Source organism: Neltuma alba, unplaced genomic scaffold (assembly GCF_004799145.2).
Source record: "Neltuma alba isolate B1F8T4 unplaced genomic scaffold, ASM479914v2 tig00001875_pilon, whole genome shotgun sequence".
Lineage (NCBI taxonomy): Eukaryota > Viridiplantae > Streptophyta > Magnoliopsida > Fabales > Fabaceae > Neltuma > Neltuma alba.
In genome coordinates this window covers 10258-30991 of record NW_021632652.1, presented here as the reverse complement: position 1 = coordinate 30991, position 20734 = coordinate 10258, and the positions used below count along the sequence as shown (strand labels likewise).

The 20734-nt window shown below is 34.5% G+C and overlaps 1 protein-coding gene across 2 annotated transcripts; it reads left to right on the top strand.

Moving 5' to 3' along the window:
- The first annotated feature begins 4033 nt into the window (after positions 1-4033).
- LOC114713133 (protein LAX PANICLE 2-like) lies at positions 4034-13306 on the top strand. Of its 2 annotated transcripts, none has more exons than XM_028897731.1 (4): positions 4034-5173; positions 5277-5346; positions 5485-5557; positions 13083-13306. In XM_028897731.1, the coding sequence occupies exons 1-3, from the start codon at positions 4368-4370 to the stop codon at positions 5554-5556; spliced, it is 948 nt and encodes a 315-aa protein (XP_028753564.1). In that variant the 5' UTR covers positions 4034-4367; the 3' UTR covers position 5557; positions 13083-13306. The 2 variants fall into 2 exon arrangements, with proteins under 2 accessions (XP_028753564.1, XP_028753556.1); XM_028897723.1 differs by having other exon boundaries at positions 4035-5173; positions 5296-5346.
- Positions 13307-20734: the final 7428 nt, after the last annotated feature.

Sequence of the window (20734 nt, the reverse complement as noted above, 5' to 3'; positions counted from 1 at the left end):
ATCTTTTTTTTTCTTTAAAAGAGTAACATTTGTGGTTGACGGTTAATGTTTTTAACAGTAAGGGGTAATGTTACTCTATTTTAATTTTTTTTGGGGCAACATTACTCATGAGTAAAGACTTCCAGACCAAATTTGTACTCTAATCTATAATTATGAAATTAGAAAGAAATTAACTGTGTGAGGAAATTTCATTCCATGTGAAATAGGATTAACACGGCTAAATAAACTCAGATCAGTCCGATTAATTAATCAGTAGTCAGGTAAAACGAAAATTGGAGAGCAGTATTTTATATGAGAGTGTAAAAAGCAGTGGAGGAGGAAAGAGTAGTGTGTTTGAAAATAGAAAATCACATGGGCGTTTGTGGGGTGTGTGTGTGAGAGAGAGAGGGATTTTTTTTTTGGGGGGCGGGGGTTTTGAATTTGAAAACCCTAAAAGTGGGTAGTGCACAGCACACCTTTCTGACAATTTGTATATCTGAAGCACTCCGTCCCTCTCTCCCATGAGCCCTCGACCAGCCATGCAATTGAATTGAATTCCATTCATTCCAACACGCACACGCACACACACGCATATTGTTCTCTTTTCCTTCTCGGTTTCCACAACAAACACTCTCACGTTCATGCACTGACAGAACCACTCATTATAACACATGCTCATGCATCTCTCTCTCCTCGCGTTATATGTCCTGTTTTGCGAGCACAAGATTAACCCTAATAACCCACTCTATATGGTATTCATCTTTGTTTTTTTTGTTTTTCGGGTTTAAGTTTCTATGCGCCGTGTGATATTCTCACGGCTAAACCAACTCACGATAATGGCGAAGGATGATGGTATTCATGATGCCATGATGACGAGATTAAAGCTAATAAACTTTCTTTCTTTTTTAAACTATAATATTCTTATTTATGTATCAGAAAGAGAGAGGGGGAGAGAGAGTCGTGGATATTCTCTCTTCAATTGTCCACTCATGTACTTGGTGGGAAAAAGACACCATAGCGTTAGCGCTAACCCACTTTCTATAATGGCAACATGTAAATTGCCTAAAGTTATCATTTTTTGGTCCCCTTTCTCTTCCTCTCTCTCTCTCTCTCTCTGATGGATAACTCATGCCACCATCCCATGCATGATCATTACGTGTACACAACACAACATATTCCCTGCTCTAAAACCCAATGCTATTTTTCTCTTCTTTCATTCTTTTCCTTTTACTCATCTTTCAACACTTTCTTCTTCCCACACACACACACACACACACACACATATATATATATATATATTTGTGCTCTAGCTACCTCTAGCTTCTACTTTTCTTTTCTTTCTGAGACTCCCCTTTACATATTATTACTCACTTTTGTACACTTTTTATTACACGCTGGAAATGCATCATATGCATGCTAATTGATTGATTAACTAGTAATTAAGTGTCGTTGATATGTACGTATACATGCGAGTAGGCAGGCAGGTCCAGGCTCTATACATGTCCAATATGTCGTCTCTAATCAGAGAAGAGACATGGACGGAGAACTCATTATGACAAAAGAAAACACGAAACAAGACAAACTTTAAATCTTGACTAGTTTTGAGAGCCAAAATTTTACCTATAAACCTGTGATTGGTCAATAGATCCTTAAAGAAAATAAAAGAATTAGCTAGATCAGCGTGTGAACCTAGTTTTGTCGATACTTGAAATGATATAATAAGATGTATGATGATAATTAGAGGGAAGAATTTAGTTGGTGTCGTTTGGTGTAGGGCCCCTGGAGGAGTGGAATTGGAATTTGGGTTAGAAAGTTATCGCCATCAGCATCATCAGCGTCCCTTTGATTCCAAGCTTAAGTCATTCCATGCTCATGCACTGTCATCACGCTCTCCCTCTGCACTTTCCTTTCTCCATAAGTATTTCACACTTTAATTTATTTTCTCCATTTGGCAACCATTTCCTCATTCATACAAAATATTGTGATCCAAGTTAATTTCTCCCCTGCATCTCCTGATGTGTATGAACACCAATATTCAAGTCTTGTGACTTGGATATTTACCACCCGTAGAAATTAAAACAACAATCTTGAGATCAAATGAAAATTATTGATCTTGTCTCATCATCGTACGTACTTGCACATATATAGCTTTTTCTTCATGAGAATCGGTTATTAATTGATATTACCCCCCCCCCCACACACACACACATTCAAGCTCCATCCGAGATAAATACATCAATAAAAATAGAGCCAACTCTTCAAGTATAATTTTGTTTTCCTTTATTTTTGTTCATGTACATAAAATCAAACTCAAGCTAACTAAAGAATAACAAATCTCTCACATTTATTTTGGTAACATATATGACCTGGCATATGGTACATTGGACTTCAATTAATTCAATTGCAGCAGTATGGTCCTAAAGACATTTATTGAATTCAAATATATAAGCTTGAACCAGGTCATCATGTCAAAAAAGAAAAAACTATAGTTGCTTATAAAGACCAAAATCTGGAGGCTAACTCCTCACATTTAACTCATCCATAACTGGTATATCTGTGTTAATTAGCCAAAGAAATGGATAAAATTTGAATAATATCTGGTTTAGTTGCTTTAGAGAGAGAGAGAAAGGAGGAGATAGAGAAACCATGTTTGATGGGCTGGAAAGAGAAAAGCAGCTTTTCAGATCAATAGCTCCTCTAGTTCATGCTTTGTTCAAAAATTTATACTTCATTGAAGTTCGATAATCGGTTGAAAATATATTAGAGCGCCCTGTCTCGGACAAATATATTAAAGAAGAGAGGTGCCGTACAAAAGTTACAGAAGGGCCACAGAGAGAGAGAGGGTGGGAGGCACATGGCTTTAGGAATAGGGATGTCTTAAAATAAAGCCCACGTCGTTGTGTTTCGATTCTCGGGTTGTGGGGAAACACCATCATCATCATGCATGTCCAAACTCCTATTCATTTGTTTATAATTGCCTCTTAATTAATGAATCACTTCTATCATCTTCTCTGTATTATTATTAATTAATTTATTATCTCATGCCATCCTTGCCAGGTAAGCTCATCATGCTCTCCCACTTCAACTTACATTACATATATTCTTCTCTCTTTCCCACATATACCAACAAATCAACCAAAAAACTGCCCTTTGTTTTTATCTCTCCACTCTCCATTATTTAATCTTTTCCGCTTTTAAAGGATGGGCAACCTCTCAGGCTAAACTATATATTTAATAAATCACAAATGTTTGGCATACCCACATGTTCGTTAATTCATATATATGCATTGGAAAAAAAACTTTTTTAATTTTACAAAAATTAAGCCACTTAAAAAAACTAGTTTTTTTCCAGCAACCTTGAAAAGCGACTGAAATGATTGTTAAACCTTCTATACATAATTCCGAAGCGTATAATATATGTACAGTATGATTTCACGGAAATACGTCTAAAAATTTGCAGATTTTCAGAAAGTAAATTATCCAAGAATAGCACTTGCGTTTATGGCAGCTAATTAGCCAGCAAGATCAGATGTTTGGAATTAGTTGTTGATGTTAATTAGGGTAACCGACCAGAACCTATTAGGGTTAAAAAGGAACTTTTTGTGATATAACAAAAAGAAAGACCTCCTTTGCAGTCAAATTTTCCTCGGAACATGGCCCGAACATGGTGTCTTCCATGCCTTTCCTTTCTCCTCGTTGATTCTAAATATTTTGCAATCTTTTTATGACATATAAAATTAAGTTGCTTCTGATTTTGATCTAAATCTAAAATAATTTTTTATGTATCATTTATTTATAGGATGATTTTCTTACAAATTTATCATTGATATAAATTCGATAGATGCGTTTGCAAAATAAACTCCTAACGACTTTTTAATATGCCCAGGGAAAATGTTAAAATTGTAGTTTATAAAATGAGATTAAGTGACGTAAGCGTATAATATTTTACATTGTTCTGGATGCATACTAATTAATCCCCATATATTTATGTGTGTGTGTGTGTGAAGAAAAAGAACATCGTCTTTGTTTCTGTCTCTCTCCCTCTGTGTCTGCGCAAAGACATCTCTCACTCTCTCTCTCCCCCCCGCACAAGCTTCCAAAGAAAGAGAATGAATGGAAAGTGAGATTTACAAGAATTGTTGGACTTCTGGTGGGTTGATATTTAGAGAAGGATAGAGCTAATGAGAAAAACCCTTATCCGTTGGATGGCTTCGGTTGATGGGAAAGTAGTCTACAATTATTCGCATGGCAGATCCGTCGTCCCAATATAAAACCATCTCGACTCCGATACACATGTCCATGGGTTGCGTTGAGATAGAGGTCAGGTACAACAAGCTCAGCCATAGTGGCTCGCCGGAGAAGTCATCGGAGGGTTATGCTAAAGCAATATGACCATGCTTCCTGCAACTCATCACGACCTATCAAAACAAGATCAGCAACAACAGACTTATGGTGGATTTGGCGGTGGAGCTACTGGTATGAGCAGACTTGAAGTTGAAGGGTATTATTATAATCAGAATATTTGCAGGGAATCTGAGTTATTAGGATCGGACATGGGTGAGGATGATCAATCCAGAAGTAACAGTGCGAGTGTAGGTGGGTGTGGTGGTTCGAAGGGGAATCATCAGATTAATCAGCAAGAGCAAGAGAAAGATGGAGGATGGCTTCAATTAAGCATAGGGTGTCAAAGAGAAGCTGACGAATTAGGTGGTTCATCTTCGCCGGTGGAGCTTGACCTTCTTCCCCATTCGAATTCCGGGCCGTGCAGGCCGCTCCTGCCGCCACCGGCACCACCTCAGCTCGGTGGTCCTGTTGCCCCGCTTTTGAATTTTAGCTACCCACAACAACCACCGCCACATCCTTCTCCGCCTCCTCCTCCTCCCCCTCCACCCTCTAATCTGCTTTTTCAACAGCTTCAATATCCTCACAGTGCTTCAGGCTTTGCTCCTCATCATTCACACTCAAACTGGGCATTGGCTCCTACTATCCCTTTCACTATGCCTTCCTCTTCGTCTTCTTCTTTTCCTTTGAGCTCTCATCATCTCGCTGTTTCCTATTTTCCGAGGCCCTTTCACTTTCCTCCCGGCTTTCATGATGATGCTTCAGCTGGTCCAAGCTCCGATGTAAGAGTTGTTGATCCTCCTCGCAGGCCTCATTCCGGAATTTGGTTCATGCTTCAAGCGTCCCCAAATCAGTATGCTTCTTCCTTATTATTTCTTTCCTTTCCAAACTGCCAAATCAGTATATGTTTATATATCTATATATATATTTCACTTAGTTGCTGAACTGTAATCAAGTTGTGTACCTTCAATGCAGAGCAAAAGAACCGTTCTTGCCCCAAATACCCAAGAGCTACCTCAGAATCAAGTACTTGTCTTCTTTCTTACTCTCTTCCTCTCTTCCTTCGCTACATTCTAACAATGCATATCATTTCTTCGATTTCAACTTCAAAACTTTATATGTAAATGCATTATATTGATTTTCATAATAACCCATATACTTCAGGGATGGAAGGATGACGGTTCGATTATTGTTAAAGTATTTGGTAGACAAGTTGAGGCTCCAAAGCGAATCTGAGGTACTTAAAACCCATCCCTACACCCTTCAACTCTGCAATATTTTTCTCTCAACACACACACACACACATATGCATCTAAATGCGTGTGCTTTATCATGAGAAGTCAGTACTTGAAGCCTTTACTTCTTTCTGCTGATCCCATTAATTTCCCCCTAAACTTGCATCCCAAAAAAAAACGAAAACAACAACAAAAGTCGACTTTTATAGGACTGCCCAAAATTGAAAATCAAATTGTTACGATTCCACTGGTTAAATTGCCGAGTTACATAATTAGCATGGGAACTAGCTAGCTAGATGATCTTGATTATATATATGATAGATACGACAGAACTAAAATAGATTTATCGGGTCACGGATATTACCCATATATTTGTTTAGGTGAGAAGTGCATTTCTTGGTGCCGATCTTCCTTTTATGTTTCCTCATAATTTACCAACTCATATTCTATATTAAGGAGGGTAAAAGAATATTTATATAGATATGCTATACATATATATATATAGAGAGAGAGAGAGAGAGAGAGTTAGAGGCTACCTTGCGAGTCTTTTGGTAACCAACGACATATCCTATATTCTAAAATCCTCCAATCTGGTTAGTTTTGTGGAGTTTGGTAAGATACTCAGCTTTGGTTCACAAGGAGAGGAATTTAACTGGGTAATTTATAAAAGAAATTAAGGACGTGCTCGCCCTCCAACTATATTTTTTCTTCTTGTCCAAAGAACCATATAAGAAATTGTGATGTTGGGGTAATGGGTTCACTGTGTGAAATAAATTAAAACACCCCCCCTTATCCTGCGTAGTTTCATCATCATATAGTCATCTTTACATCTTAGCCAGTCGACTAGTTTATGGTTTCTATACCCTACCACTGATTCATACGAAAGTAACCTTCAAGCAATCGATGCGGAGGAAATGCATGAGAATTTCCATTTAAATTTCAAAAATAAAACAAATTCTTTTCTGGAAATAGAGAGCTAAACTTAACCAATAAGTAGGGAGTTCATCTTAGTCATTGTTAGCTGCTGATCCACGATACACAAATAGATATATCAGTTGACTCCTCAGGTAATCTGGTATTTGGTTTAAGACCAAGACCATACTTAGCGTTCTTAATCACTAATATAGTGTAGATATTTCGTAGAACCAATATGCATTATGTCTGTATGTAGAATACAGTATTTGAAGAGGTTCCGTTTCTTGAACTTCATAGTGCGCGAAGAAAATATATCGTCTTAGTGGATGGAAACCCTACTAGTTAAAGTTTAGTTAAGAGCTAATGATTCACAGGGTTAAAGTTTTGTGCGAACTTCAGCTATTTATGTGGACTTTAAGATGCTTATGATCTACGCCCTTTTTTAGAACATGCACACGGGTGTAATGCATTTATTAAGTGATATAATTAAAATACGCACATTATTGTTTGTGTCCCATTACTTCACAATACTTCATGCACACTCCACCTATCACTTGTTGCCTAATAATTGCAGCAAGAGGTAGATTCCGTACAAAAACCTAGCACGCAGCTTATATCTAGGACTCCATAAATTGTGCCCTTAAGTTTAGGGACACGTACATTGCTTCAAAACCCCATATAAAGTGTAATCTCATAAACATGAAAAAGAAAATAGGCAATCATTTTTATCCTGGTGAGCACTGATTAGGATTTCTCTCCGAGAGAGCGTCCGCCCGCTTCATTTACCGTCTCTTGAGCATGAAAACACAAAGTGGGGAATATTTGCCATTTCTTGGGCACATCCATACTCCTTGTAGCACGAGGCTTAATTTATAGCAAATTATTAGAAGGTATTTTGGGGCTTTTTTTATTCCGTGGAAACAGTTGAATGTATCTAAGAATTATAAATTTAACTAAATAATTTGTATCATGATAATTGGTTCCGAAGTCGGTTTGCTGGGCTCTGACTTTGATTAAAATACTCTGCGTGTGTGTGTGTATACATATATTTCTATCATCTTTTAAAAGTCTGTACTTTGAAATGTTGAAGATATTTATGGCACCATCCTAGCCTCCTTATTATTTAATCTACTAACATTTACCGATAATATTTTAATTAAATTTCGTTCAAAACTAAAATTTCATTCTTATTCTTGATGTTTAACTTTTGTGTCGTGGTTTTTCCCCAAATGTTTTGGACAAAGTGAAAAATCTAGTTCAAATTAGACTTCTCTTTTCTCTTTTATTTTACATATATTGATATGCATACATATATATACATATATATATATATAGAGAGAGAGAAGTTTCAAGCTGCCGAGAAACAACTCCTTGAAGAATTTGCTAGCTTTGGTTTTATTCCCCGTTTTTTCGGTTAAGTTCTTCTTCATGTAGATGATCTTTGGTAGTGATTAAAGAACCGTAAATTATGAGGGAAGAATAATATAAAACAATTCGTGCGGTCAAAGTTGCACGGATGTATTGAAAAATTAAAAAAAAACAAAAGCAACTCGAATAAACGAACGAAAATATATGATATTTTCCCCACTTTCTCTCATAACGAAGTCATTAGACGTGTGTACGGTGCGCTTAGCATCCCCAGGCGTCATATTTGCCTCCCCCCCCCCCCAAAAACGAGTTTTCCTTATATCTTTTTATTTCTTGAATATTCTTATCTTTGAAGTTGGATACTTTCATTATCATGTTTGAACTATTGATTTGTTCTGCCAAATTTCCACCAATTATTCCAATTTTCTCACCATTTACGGTTAATTATTATACTTTCCTACACACACGCATGCTTGCATACATAGTAATACGATCACTAGCTAGAAGAATACATGGCCAAAAGTATTAAACAAAAGAGCAACGTGGTTTTGTTGGAAAATTCAATTATTTGATTGAATTCGATGTTGGACCATAATGTGTCTGTGTAAACAATGTCTAAAATACATATGGGACATATGTTGTATGAGACACGCTCGAACATTCCATACTGCGTCAAAACTCCATGCAACTTTCTGGGTCAACTTTCAAATTGTATCGTGATTCAGATTTCAGAAGCTGTATGGTTATAGCTTGTTTCAACTAATTTGTTTTATCACCTTCCGAAATTCATTCTTGGAAGGTGAGTAGGTGGCAATTTAATATAAGATACCATCTATCTTATATTATATAAATGGTCCTTGCTCTACATGATACAGCTAAACACATTTTTTTCTTTTGTGAAAGTAGGTTGATTTTTAGGCTTCGTTTAGGGCTCTTACACTATCAAATAACTAAACGTATTTATAAAATAGAAACTTGTGTTCTCAACCCTATGTATCTCCTTACGTGGGAGTCAACTAAAATAGTTATATATATCTAGCTAGTATGTATTTTTGTGTGTGTACGTGGACTAAATAAAATCAATATCTGAGGCATTAAATATATTTCCCATATACTTGTGAGCCTTTATCGTGTTGTCATCCTTAGACCATTGATTTAGTCATTTTGTTAGCTAGCATTAGTCATTTGGAATATAAAAGTAGTTAATCTCCCTATATATATCTCTGTGTGTGTTAATTATTCTCTCTTCTATAGGGTTATTTTTAGGCCTCATTTAGGGCTCTTACATTTTCAAATTTATTTATCGTTATAACTATGAAGACTATATCAGAAATTTATGCCCAATAAATGGTTGAGTGGTTATATATGTTTTATAATCCTTGAAGATCTAATAAGATCGTTAAGTAGCTTGAGATATATTAATTTAATTTGTTTGAGAATATATATGAACAGAGGGTCTAGGTATTAATAATGAATACAAGAAAAAGAAAGAAAGACTATGTCTTCCATGGTGGAACGTGAAAATCCACCCAACCAAAAAAACAAGGGAGCCTCCATGTTTTCTTATTGCTTTTATGGTTTATGAAGAATGCATTGACTTTAAGGTGTAAAAATACATCTTGGAACACTTGATTGGATGTACCTTTATCATGGCCTACTTTCTTAGTTGACACTCATTATATTCATACAAAAAGGTTACAAGATAAGTACGTTATTGATATTAACATTAATTGAACACAAACATCATATCGTAGGGCCTCGAAAATCACACGTGGACCCTGTCTTTCTCATAACCTATCTTCATGCCCATCATTCTCTCCCCCCCCCCCCGGGTCAAGCTTTTCCCTCATTTTTCACTCCTCTTGTAGGCCCTTCCCTTGCCCATTTCCTCTCTCTCTCTCTCTCTCTCTCTCTCTATATATATATATATATATTATATGTAATCCCCCCCGGGTCTCCCCTTTTTTTGAAATATTTAGGGCTTAGAAATTCCATCAAAGTCGCAAGTGCTACACTGGGATAGAACCAAAAGAGAAGGCCCCATGACATATGGTTAGCATCCTCAACCAACCACCGAAAAGCGATACCTATTCATGTCTAATAATGACAAAATCTTAATCTAATTCACTGTGCTATATAATTTGAGAATAATCCTATGTATTGGTTTGACGTCCAAACAAAGCAAATCATAAATAAAGCGATAAAGGAGATTTGAAAAGGATTAGATAGTTATATGCATATATATATATATATATATATATAGTTGGGGGAATGATATGCATGCACAATTAAAATTAGGAAGGGTTCCCTTTAATTAATATTTGATGGGTTTTCTTCATCTAATATTTATAGGTAAAGCGTATATAGAATTAACTTGAGGTATCGATATCTGACAAAATTCAAAAGCTATTATTTTATGTACAGTAATTTTTGTGCTGGCATGCAATAAGGGCTTTGGTGGAACAAAGTGATAGAGACGTGCATGAACAAAAAATTTTTGGTCTCACACGATTTTTCGTAAAGAATGAAAAGGAAGGGTGTGGACATATTTTTAATACATAACTACCATAACTATTATTATTATTAAATTTTGTTAATGGTGTATTAGCCTATTCTTCGCCGTGCTTTATGGATCCACCCTCAAATATATTATATAATATTAATATTATATATATGATTCGTTATTAATAAATTTTGCGGAAGGATGAGTGATGAATAACACAAAGAATAGTAAAGTCTAAGGGATGATGATTTTGGCTTAGGAGCAAAGTGTAAATAATGGGCCTCTTGTAATGATTAAAGACAGCCATTCGTCCTTGCTGCTTCATCAGAAATATTTAGGAGAATTAGAATCTGTTTGGCGATGCGTAAAGCAAATCGCTTTTTCTCTGAAGTGGAAAGAGAAAATGAGATCTTAAGGGTAAAGCAGACGTTACAAAGAATTTATATGTTTCATGGTGGGCGTAGGGCCAACACCCTGAGAAAGCATGACTTCATCCTGATCTCATTTTTTTCTCTGTTTTTTCCCCATTAATTGTATTTCATACTTTTGCATATTCATCATTACCATACAAATAACTATGAATATACCCATACAAATAACTATGAAGATAAAAAATAATTTTATTCCCAATTTTTTAAAATTAAAAATAGTAATTAAAATTAATGTTGTAATAGATACCGTACAGCTTAAAAAAAATTAAAGAATCCTTAATTTTCTATTGACGATACGTGACAAATATATTAATATCACTATCTAAAATACACATTTTAATTTTTATGTAATCATTTTACTTAAATTCAAATATATTTTCTGTGTTCTTTTTTTGAATTAAATATAACATTAGTATGATATATCACACAACTAGTATCCTTGTGTTTATAGTACCTTCAGTTTTGGTTCACTATGCATGATATTTGACTATATGTGGGAACTGATTATAAAGTATACAAAATCAGTTTTAATGATTTAGATTTAAAATCTTGAACTAGTGATTTAAATAAAAATTTTATGTTTTAAAAAAGTTATAGTCAAGATATTACATTTATTTTAGATTATGTACTTATTAAAAGAAAAACACTTTTTGAAAAACAAAAATATTAAATATTAAATTTCAGCCATTCATATTAAATTTGAATGGTTAAGATTTAATGAGTATCATGGTGTTCATCACTTTGATGAGCCCTGAAACTGGTTCCTTTATTTGAATGCAATTAATCAATTTATTAGCGAATTATATAGTTTTTAGTAATGTTAGCAAAGTAGAACCCAAAAATTATTAGTCGGTGTCAAAATCAATAGAAAATCTCTATAAATTGTCTATTTGTTTATCGGTTATCTATTGCTGGTGCCAAAAATGACAACATTTGCTGAATTAAAATCGTTTCTATATTAGTTATATAAATATTATTATGCATTGTTCTCAATTGGTTTTTATTAAATATTTAATTAAATGATTATGATATATACATATCTATGTATATATATTGACAACCATTGAATTATGAACTTGCTTGGTGATAGTGGGATTGAATCTTATAAGTATGATTTTTTTTTTTATGCTAATGAATTGACATGCAACTGATTTAATGGCAATATCTAGTAAGGTAATTGATTGGGGTGTGTGTGTGTGAATCTTATAAGCAATTTGTGATTGTGGAATGATATTATTACCTTGGTAGAAATCGAATTTAAAATTACAAATTTATATTACAATTAGTTATGTCATTTATTTTAATATATAAAAAGAAAAATTTGATTAAAAAAATACATCAAAATATTTAATAAAAACACATAAAAATACTAATTTTAATTTAATTAGGAACAGTGACACTTTAAAACAATCAACTTAATTAGATTTGTGCTTAAACCAATTTATTAATCAACGTGGTTTTATGAATATCATTTTCCAAGTACTCGGGGTGTGCATTGGCTGGGGAGGGCCCGTCCATATTAGGTTAAGTCTGAATTTTTTTTTTTTGGGCCAGAAGGTTAACTCTGACTGTTAAAATAACAGTACGTCAACTGAGAATATAAATGGCTTTAAAGTCAACGTTCAATTTGACTTTCGAGCTTATTTTCTTTGCCTTTGTTCAACGTTGTTCTCTCTGTCTTCGTCTACAACTCCTCATCTCTGTCTTCATTCTCTCACTTCCTCTTCCTCTACATCTTTGTGTTTGCATGCGTCTTTGTTATCCCTTAAGTTTTGTTGCCTGCCATTTATCCAGGTTTCAGACACAATAAAATAAAAAAACTACGAAAGGTTACAAGAATAAAAAGTAGTGGTTTCACCCAACGACGGTTATATCAATTATACATTGATACAGAAGTAGCCCTATATATTAAAACTGGGTATTCAGGTTCCATAGCTAATGAAAGGATCTTGTTACTGGTAGTTTGTAAAGCGTACCTTAACCCCAAGATCCAAACCGCAACTGTGTTCAATGGAAAAAGAAAAATAGTAGTGGTGCTGTTGTTATGCCAAGACTTTCAGAATCACATAATGAGGTGTGGGTAATTTATCTATTGTGAAATTATGGTAGTCATGTTTAGGAGAATGTGGGGGGATAATTTGAAGAAAGCTGGCATGTGTTGTCATTGTCACATATATTTGATTATATATAAAAAAGAAATGAATGCCCTTTTCTTTTTGCTTTTGCTTTTGGTTTTTGGATGATTTAAGGAATATAATGAATATATATACATATATATATATATATATATATATATATAAATTGATGCAGATAGAGATAAGATGTAGAGGGCAACAACTTGGGCCTTTGTTGACGTTGGAGCATGTAAGAGATAACATTTGGAGTCCCATGACCCCCACTTTGCTTTCAGATCCCTCAACCACTGATCATATAATGGTCCTCTACTACGGTAGATGTGCTTAATAACGCCCCTCTATCTTGTATCATTGTTAACTTATTTTTAATTTTAATTTCCTTCTTTCAAAATTTCCCAATTTTTTCTCCTCTATTGCATTTTTATTTACCTTTTCTTGTTTGATTGTTATTGGTTTTTGTCTCTCTTTAAAATAACTCATCAAACGAAGAGAAATAACAGAAATAGGATCACCCTGCAACGCAGTTGTTTTTTGGGGGTGATGCGAGAATGCCCAAGATTGTATTTCTGTGCTCAGTGTGCAAGAGTGTCATCCCTTGTATTAATTACCCACAACAAAGCTTAATCTAGTTAATAGACTAACCCATTTAATGTTTTTATTATTTTGTAAATTAGTTGAGATGTGTAGTATTAGTATTATATTACAATTTACAAGTTAAGCGTACACTTTCATTTATTGTTGGGATTATGCTCCTGGCAACAAAGAGTCAACAGCCAAATGCATCCAACGAATTACTTGTTCGGGAATAAGAAAACTTTAAGACTGATCTATAAAATCCTGCAATGGGTGGAATTATCTATGTTCTGCTGTCATAAATTGACTTTTAGCATCAGCAAACAAAATAAGCGTTTTTTTCTTCATTTTTATAGCTTTGTCACTCTTCCAAACAATAAGGTTTAGAAGACGAGTTTTTTCCCCCTGTTTTTCTTTTTGGCCACAAAAGATGAGCTAATTGAGGGACTGCGTCTGTGTGTAGTTTGAGAGATTCAATTGGTGGCTCACAAAGCACAATAATTATTGGGTCGGATAGCAGAATCTATTAATGTCTTTTAAATAAGAGAAGTCAAATGTTGTGAATACAAAATTATGTTTTTAAGAATGTCCTGGTATTTGGTGCATTGGAGACATGTTAAACCATGGGCATCTACGGTGGTGCATCTAATCCTTTCATTTCCATGTATTTTCCCTATGGTGAACTATATTATCTCCAATATCCAAAGATAAGTCAATAATCACGAGCGTCAAAAATTGAATTTTATTTTAGTTTGCACGAGCAAATTGGATTACCAAAGAAGAGAGAGATTACTCAACGACAAACCTTTTTCCCCTTTTATTTACTCCCTCCATTCCATGGTCATTGTTGTAATTGAGTTAATGACTTATTGACGCATTAAGTAAGAAATTTTTAGTTAATGTAATATATTAATGTGTTGTAAAACATGCTTATCCAATCCCCAACTACTACAGCGGTATATGTTCGTTAATTTCTACTAAAAAAAAGTCTATTTTTCTCTATTTTGGAAGCCATTTTTGTCTATTTAAAGGGGGACATGGACAAAGCAAGCATAGATAGCAATTAGATATTTACTAATAGACGAATATGTGCCTCATGTCACACCTCCTTTAATATCCCATTATACATTAATTGAAACCATTATAGCGCATTTCCTAATGTTTCTGAGAAAAAATTTCAATTTCAAAATTTTCTTTTTATTCTATCCGTATACTATTCATTTGAATTTGAGTCAATTTTAAAAATTCATCACTAATTTTAGAAAAATCAAAACAGGATGGTTCTAATTTTCGTTTGAAGCTTGTCAAAAGTTCTTTAGAGAAAAAATATTCATTGGATCAATTCCATCAAGAACAGCACTAGAAAATTCGACAAAGTGCACTGTTTATATGGTTAATTTTCAAATTTTTAATATTTTAGCCCAACTTTGGAAGGGAATAACTCTTAGCACACAACTCCAAATTTGATGGTTCACCACTTGTGTTAAATCTAAAAATGAGATCTAAAAGCCTGCAAAATCTCAGATCCAAATTTCACCATGTGCTTATTATTTTATGTGTCACGATTTTGCCCATAATTTAGGCAATTTTATCCTCAAATCACCTATTTCTTAAATTTTATTTCTGTTTTTCCTTTTCCTTATCCTTGTGACATTGCACCATTTCCATAATGCTTTTCTATCCCAATACCAATTCCTTGCCTTGATCCATGGATGGGCCACTCCTTATTTGAGACATAATTTAACATAGGAGGAATGAGATTTCATAAAAATCTCAGTAGCAATTGAACTATAATTATCATCTAAATCAAACAAGTTACAATGTGACATGTCATCACACCTCAAGGCATAATCAAACTACATAAAATCATAGTTAATACCATGTTAGGAGAGGAACACTAACACTTTCATAATAACATAATTCAGTACATTTGGCCAAAGCATAACCGAAAGCCATCCAATCTGTAACACCTCATGTTTAAATCAATTAACTTTTCTTGCGGAAGCATTTGGAATCACTTTTGAAGGCTACAATTGATGAAAAATCAAGTTTGAAAATTTTCATTTACGGGTTACTATTCATTGTCACCTTAAAATGTGACAAACTTTGAAAATTCATAACTAATTGTAGAAAAATTGAAATTGAGTGATTCCAAGTTCTACAGTAAGCTCTTTGGATAAAATTTTGAGGAAAAATAGTTTCTGAACTGATTGCCTTGAAATTCGAGCTGAATTTCCTTTGAAAAAGTTACTGTTCATTTGGTCATTTTCGGATTCTACTGTATTTTTGCCTAACTTTGGAAAGGCATAACTTTCTGCTCGGTTATCGGAATCGGGCAAACTACCCCTCATTTTAAATAGAAACATCAGATCTCTTTGCTTGCCAAATCTTATGACCTAACTAACTCGTTGATAGGTCAAACTAGAGCTACAAACTCACTGCTCCAGGACTTACGTTTTATCCCTTAACATCTCTTTAATTCTTTTTATTTCTTTGGCATACATGACATGGCCTTACTCTTTCCCGTTGATGCTCATACACTTTCATTCATGCCATAAATATTATAACCAAATACATGGCATCATTGGCATCCATAACATAATTCACAAAATAGTAGAATTACACATTTATTAACAGTCTCATCCATTAACAAGAATAATTCTCCGCTTACTTCTCCTTGCTTCTCATGCCATTATTGCCCGTCATTGATTGACCTAAATGGTTGGTTAGGGAGGGGTGAGATTCGGGAGAATCTCAGTAGCAAACACTACCCATAAGCATGCAAGACATAATGCACATGCATGACATGTTATAACATTAAGACATGAATGCCATGGAAAGTAAGCTAAAGCATTTCATGCTTCCATAACATATTGCCAAGGCAAAACATAACATAAACTTGCAAACATAACTTTGCAAACATATCATCATAGCTTAGTCACATCATGGCAACACAATCACATCATGCAAGCATACATATCAAGCACACAGTATAGGTAAGTTCACTACCTTGTAACATGGCTTTCCCCTTGCTTTTCCTTTGATTCCCTTGTCTTTCCAACCATGTGGACATTCAGTCAACATCACCAAACATCCTCTTGGATGTTCCAAAGGTCCTAAACATAGTCACATTGATCATACAATCCATTAGGACCACTAGATTACATAAAGTTCAAGACTAGCTTTCTTGAACCTCAACCCTTTCTCTTAGTCTTAGGGTTTTCTTTCCAACTTTTCTAACAAAATTCTTATCATTTCCCATCCTTAATATCCATTTCTTGTCAATTAGAACCACTTTAGATGGCCTTAGATTCAAGAATACCAAATCTGGAAAATTTGCTTCGCGGGTACTGTTCACGCAGAATTTTCAGAATTTTTGCTCAAATTTGAAAATTCATAATTAATTCTAGAAAAATCTAAATTGAGTGATTCCAAGTCTCACTGAAAGCTCCTTAAGTTCACTTTCAAGGAAAAATAGTTTCAGGAACCAATTCTATGCCGAACAGCACCGGAATTGTACGGAACTCGAAACTCTTCCAAAAGTTCAACACTGTTTCCAGATTTCAAACCCTAAATTTGAAAAATCACCATAAATCGTACACATATCCAAATGAAGTGTTCTACCTATGGCTTTAAAGCTCACAGAGTGTACTTTAAGCATGCAAAATTTCAGAATCAGATACGCACAGTAACTAATCCGAAATAGGCATAAAATCAGGTGCTATAACCACCACATACCGTGTTTTAGAGTTTGATCTGGCTTGGAACCACTTGGCCTTTCTTTCTCCCTCTTCTTTCTCTTTCTAGAAACCATTTTGCAAGAGCTTCCCCATGGATTCCTTATGCTTGGACGAAATGGTAGGGAGGGGAGGGGGTATTTATAGAAAAACAGACTGAATCTGGACCGTTGATCTTAAAAATACGTGGCTCGATCTGGACCGTCCATTTTCTCTTTTGATCTTACGGTGACAAGTGTCCTATGACATCATGCTTACCTCATCATGATGACATCATGCTTACATCATCAAGCCACATGTCTTTAATCCGACCGCACACGTGCCTTGCATCCGACCGTACACGTGTCTTCCATCTAGCCGTACACGTAATATTTTCTTTTTCTCATCTAACCGTACACTTGTCACTTTTATGTCCTTTCATCATTTATGGCATTAAAATAGGGAGAAAATAAATGGAAATTCGTGCAAAAATATCTCCTTAATTATTTCTCCACCTATCAAGCCAATCTTGCACCATATCAGATACTTTTCGGGTCCTGACTTACCCTGTACCACCAGGACATGTTCTGACACTATTTTCTCATCTTAATTAAGTACATATATGGTGTCACCTTAGAGGAGCATAGATAAAAATAATTAGCTCTACTGACAGGCTACTTAACCTTACTGAGTCATGCAGTAGAGATTTCGCTATAATGGGTAGACAAAAGATTGTCTAAAATATTCCCATACTGCGTTCTGATTTTTATGCTGTCCATAAATATCTTCTGGTGACTCAGCATGATGACTCGTCGGTGTCATGATTATGCTTGATGACTCAGCATGATGACTCATCGGTGTCATAATTACGCTTGATGACTCAGCATGCTGACTCAGCATCGTCATGATGGCTTTTAGATATTTTCTTTGGTTTTGTCCCCTATTTAGGGGACAAAATTATTTAATATTTGACTGGAGCATTTTATTCAATCCAGAGCTCCAAAAATTCATCCAAAAATATCATAAAATTCCTCATATTCTAGAGAAAATCTGTGAATTTTCTCAGGTCATAACTCAACCTGTAGCCCCACTTAAAAATCATTCTTTAAAATGCCCTTTTTCGGCACAACTGGCTTTTAAGTATTCTTAAAGCCATTTTGCTAGTCTTCTGGGGATGAGACTAATTTTATAATTTTCTATAGTCTCTTAGATCATACATCCCCATTTTACCATAATTTTCTGAGGTTTCCTTATGACTCAAACAATTAAATCTACCTCTACATCTTAAATTGAGCCATAAACTTCTAAATTCCTTTTAAGTTACCTCAGGGGTATTTTCATCATCTCTCTTCACAAAAAAGTCTTAGAATATTATTTCCCATTTTCTGGGATTTTCTTAGAATTTTCTAAGTACTTTCCATTTTTACCCCTGATGGCCGTAACTTTCTGAATTTACGGTTTTACCCCTGCTTAGGCTCAACCTCATAAAACCATCTCTTTGAGGCTTCTAACTTAACCTTTGGTCTGTATCTAGCCTCTTTTCTCTTTCTGGGCCTTTGAGACTTTACTGGAGCCTCTAACTTTGATTACCCTTTAGCCCCTTAAAACATTCACTTTGCAGTTTAGTCCCTAAAACTGCTTTAACTTTCTTTCTCATCTTTAAGACCTCTACTAAAAAGGGGTCTGGTAGCCCATCTCATTCAGGCTATTTTTGATACTTCTAGGCCCAAAAATCGGCATGTTACACAATCAACCAAGATCACAGCACAATTCCTCGATCCAAGCAAACAACATAATCATATTAAACAAGCAAGATAAACAATCAAATTATAATTTAATGCTACCTTTTAGCGCTTGATTAATTCGCTCTCCTCAAAATGGTTATGTTTCTCCTTGATTTCTCCTCACAACACCTATTGATTCAAGCATAAATACAACTACATTAACAACTAAACAACTTAAATACAATACTTAATCTTTAACTTAACATTCCCCCCCTTTTTTTTTAATTTTTAACAATATAGTTCCTCCTTTAGAATCAATGATCTCTTGGCTCAATCCTACACAATTTTTCATAAGGAACCCAAATATCCAATCAGTTTTTTTTTTAAAGCAAACTCCTTCCCCATGAAATCATGTTGGTCGAAGAGGGGTATCCAAGCTTCTAAAAATTTCATTTTTGATTCCAATGATTTTAAACACTTCTCAATAGTATACCCCTACACAAAAACACATTTTAAACCCATTAGAATCATCAAATCAATGTAAAATAAACTCCTCCAACAAGAACACCCCTTAGCTGAAATGACACATATAGGACCCTAGGTGGATTTTCTTTCAAAAGCTACTCCATACACCACTTACACGAGCTTGTTCCATATCATATTTAAGGTTTCTATCCTTTCCCAATAGCTAAGCATGTCAACCGAATTTGTGCAGTATTTTCTCTTAAATTTTCAAGCCAAAAACCCTAACTAACTAGCTTGAAACTTAGAGGTAAGAAGGCTTAAGCATACCTTGATGTTTTCTTAATATAAACTGAATGGTTCCTTGCTTAAAACCTCTCAAATTTGGTCTCTTTGGGTCTGGACACAAAGTGGCAGCACCTTCCCTTCTTTTTCCAATTTCCCAACATTTTTCATGTATTTTAGGGAGGGGTATTTATAGACAAAATAACCAGACCTTCTCCCTTGATTTTGGACACACAAAATAGTAGAAAATGAGGTGAGTTGGCAGCCATCAAGTCCATCATAACTTCAGATTTAACCAAGTGTCCAAACTCTAGATTTTTCCAAGCTTTATCACTTAATTTTGCATTTTATTTAATTAAAAATAGTTATGTTTAGAAGCTGCACAAAACTAGGCTTGAATTGGGCCTAATGTGGGTCTCATAAATAGCTTAGGCTGGCCCCAAAAGATGGCCCACAAATCAAATCAAAATTCCAAACCATTCCGATACTTTATCGGTTACTATTCACTAGTAACATTTCATAATTTTTTCACACCTCTAAAAATTCATTTCTCTCTATGATAATTCATATCTTAATATAAGAACATGATCTAAAAATTTTCAGAAAATTTCACCATGTCTAGGCATTTATTTTGGATTTTCTCCTATTAGGCCTTTATCGGTGTCACTATGGGAAAATAAATTCCCTGAAATTAATTCCTAAACTTTCATGACCTAAAACTAATTTTATAAATTTAAAAAAATATTTAGATAATTTTTTCATATTTTTTTCAAAATTATTGAGGTCTCTAAATAATTAAAATAATTATTTTCCTCTGGTTTCCTAATATTTTCTCGAAAAACCTCTATTTATGGAAAATTTCATAATAATTTATTTTCATAATAATTTTACCTTTTGGGCATCAACCAGGGTTTCAAAACCTCTAACTTATGCTTTTACCATTTTTTTAGGAATTTTCTAGAATTTTTCTCAAAATTTCCCGCTTTGCCCTTCCTAGATTGATAATTACGAAGATGCCAACTTGGACCTTATCGGGATTTCACACCAAAAGTTACTTCATCTCTCCA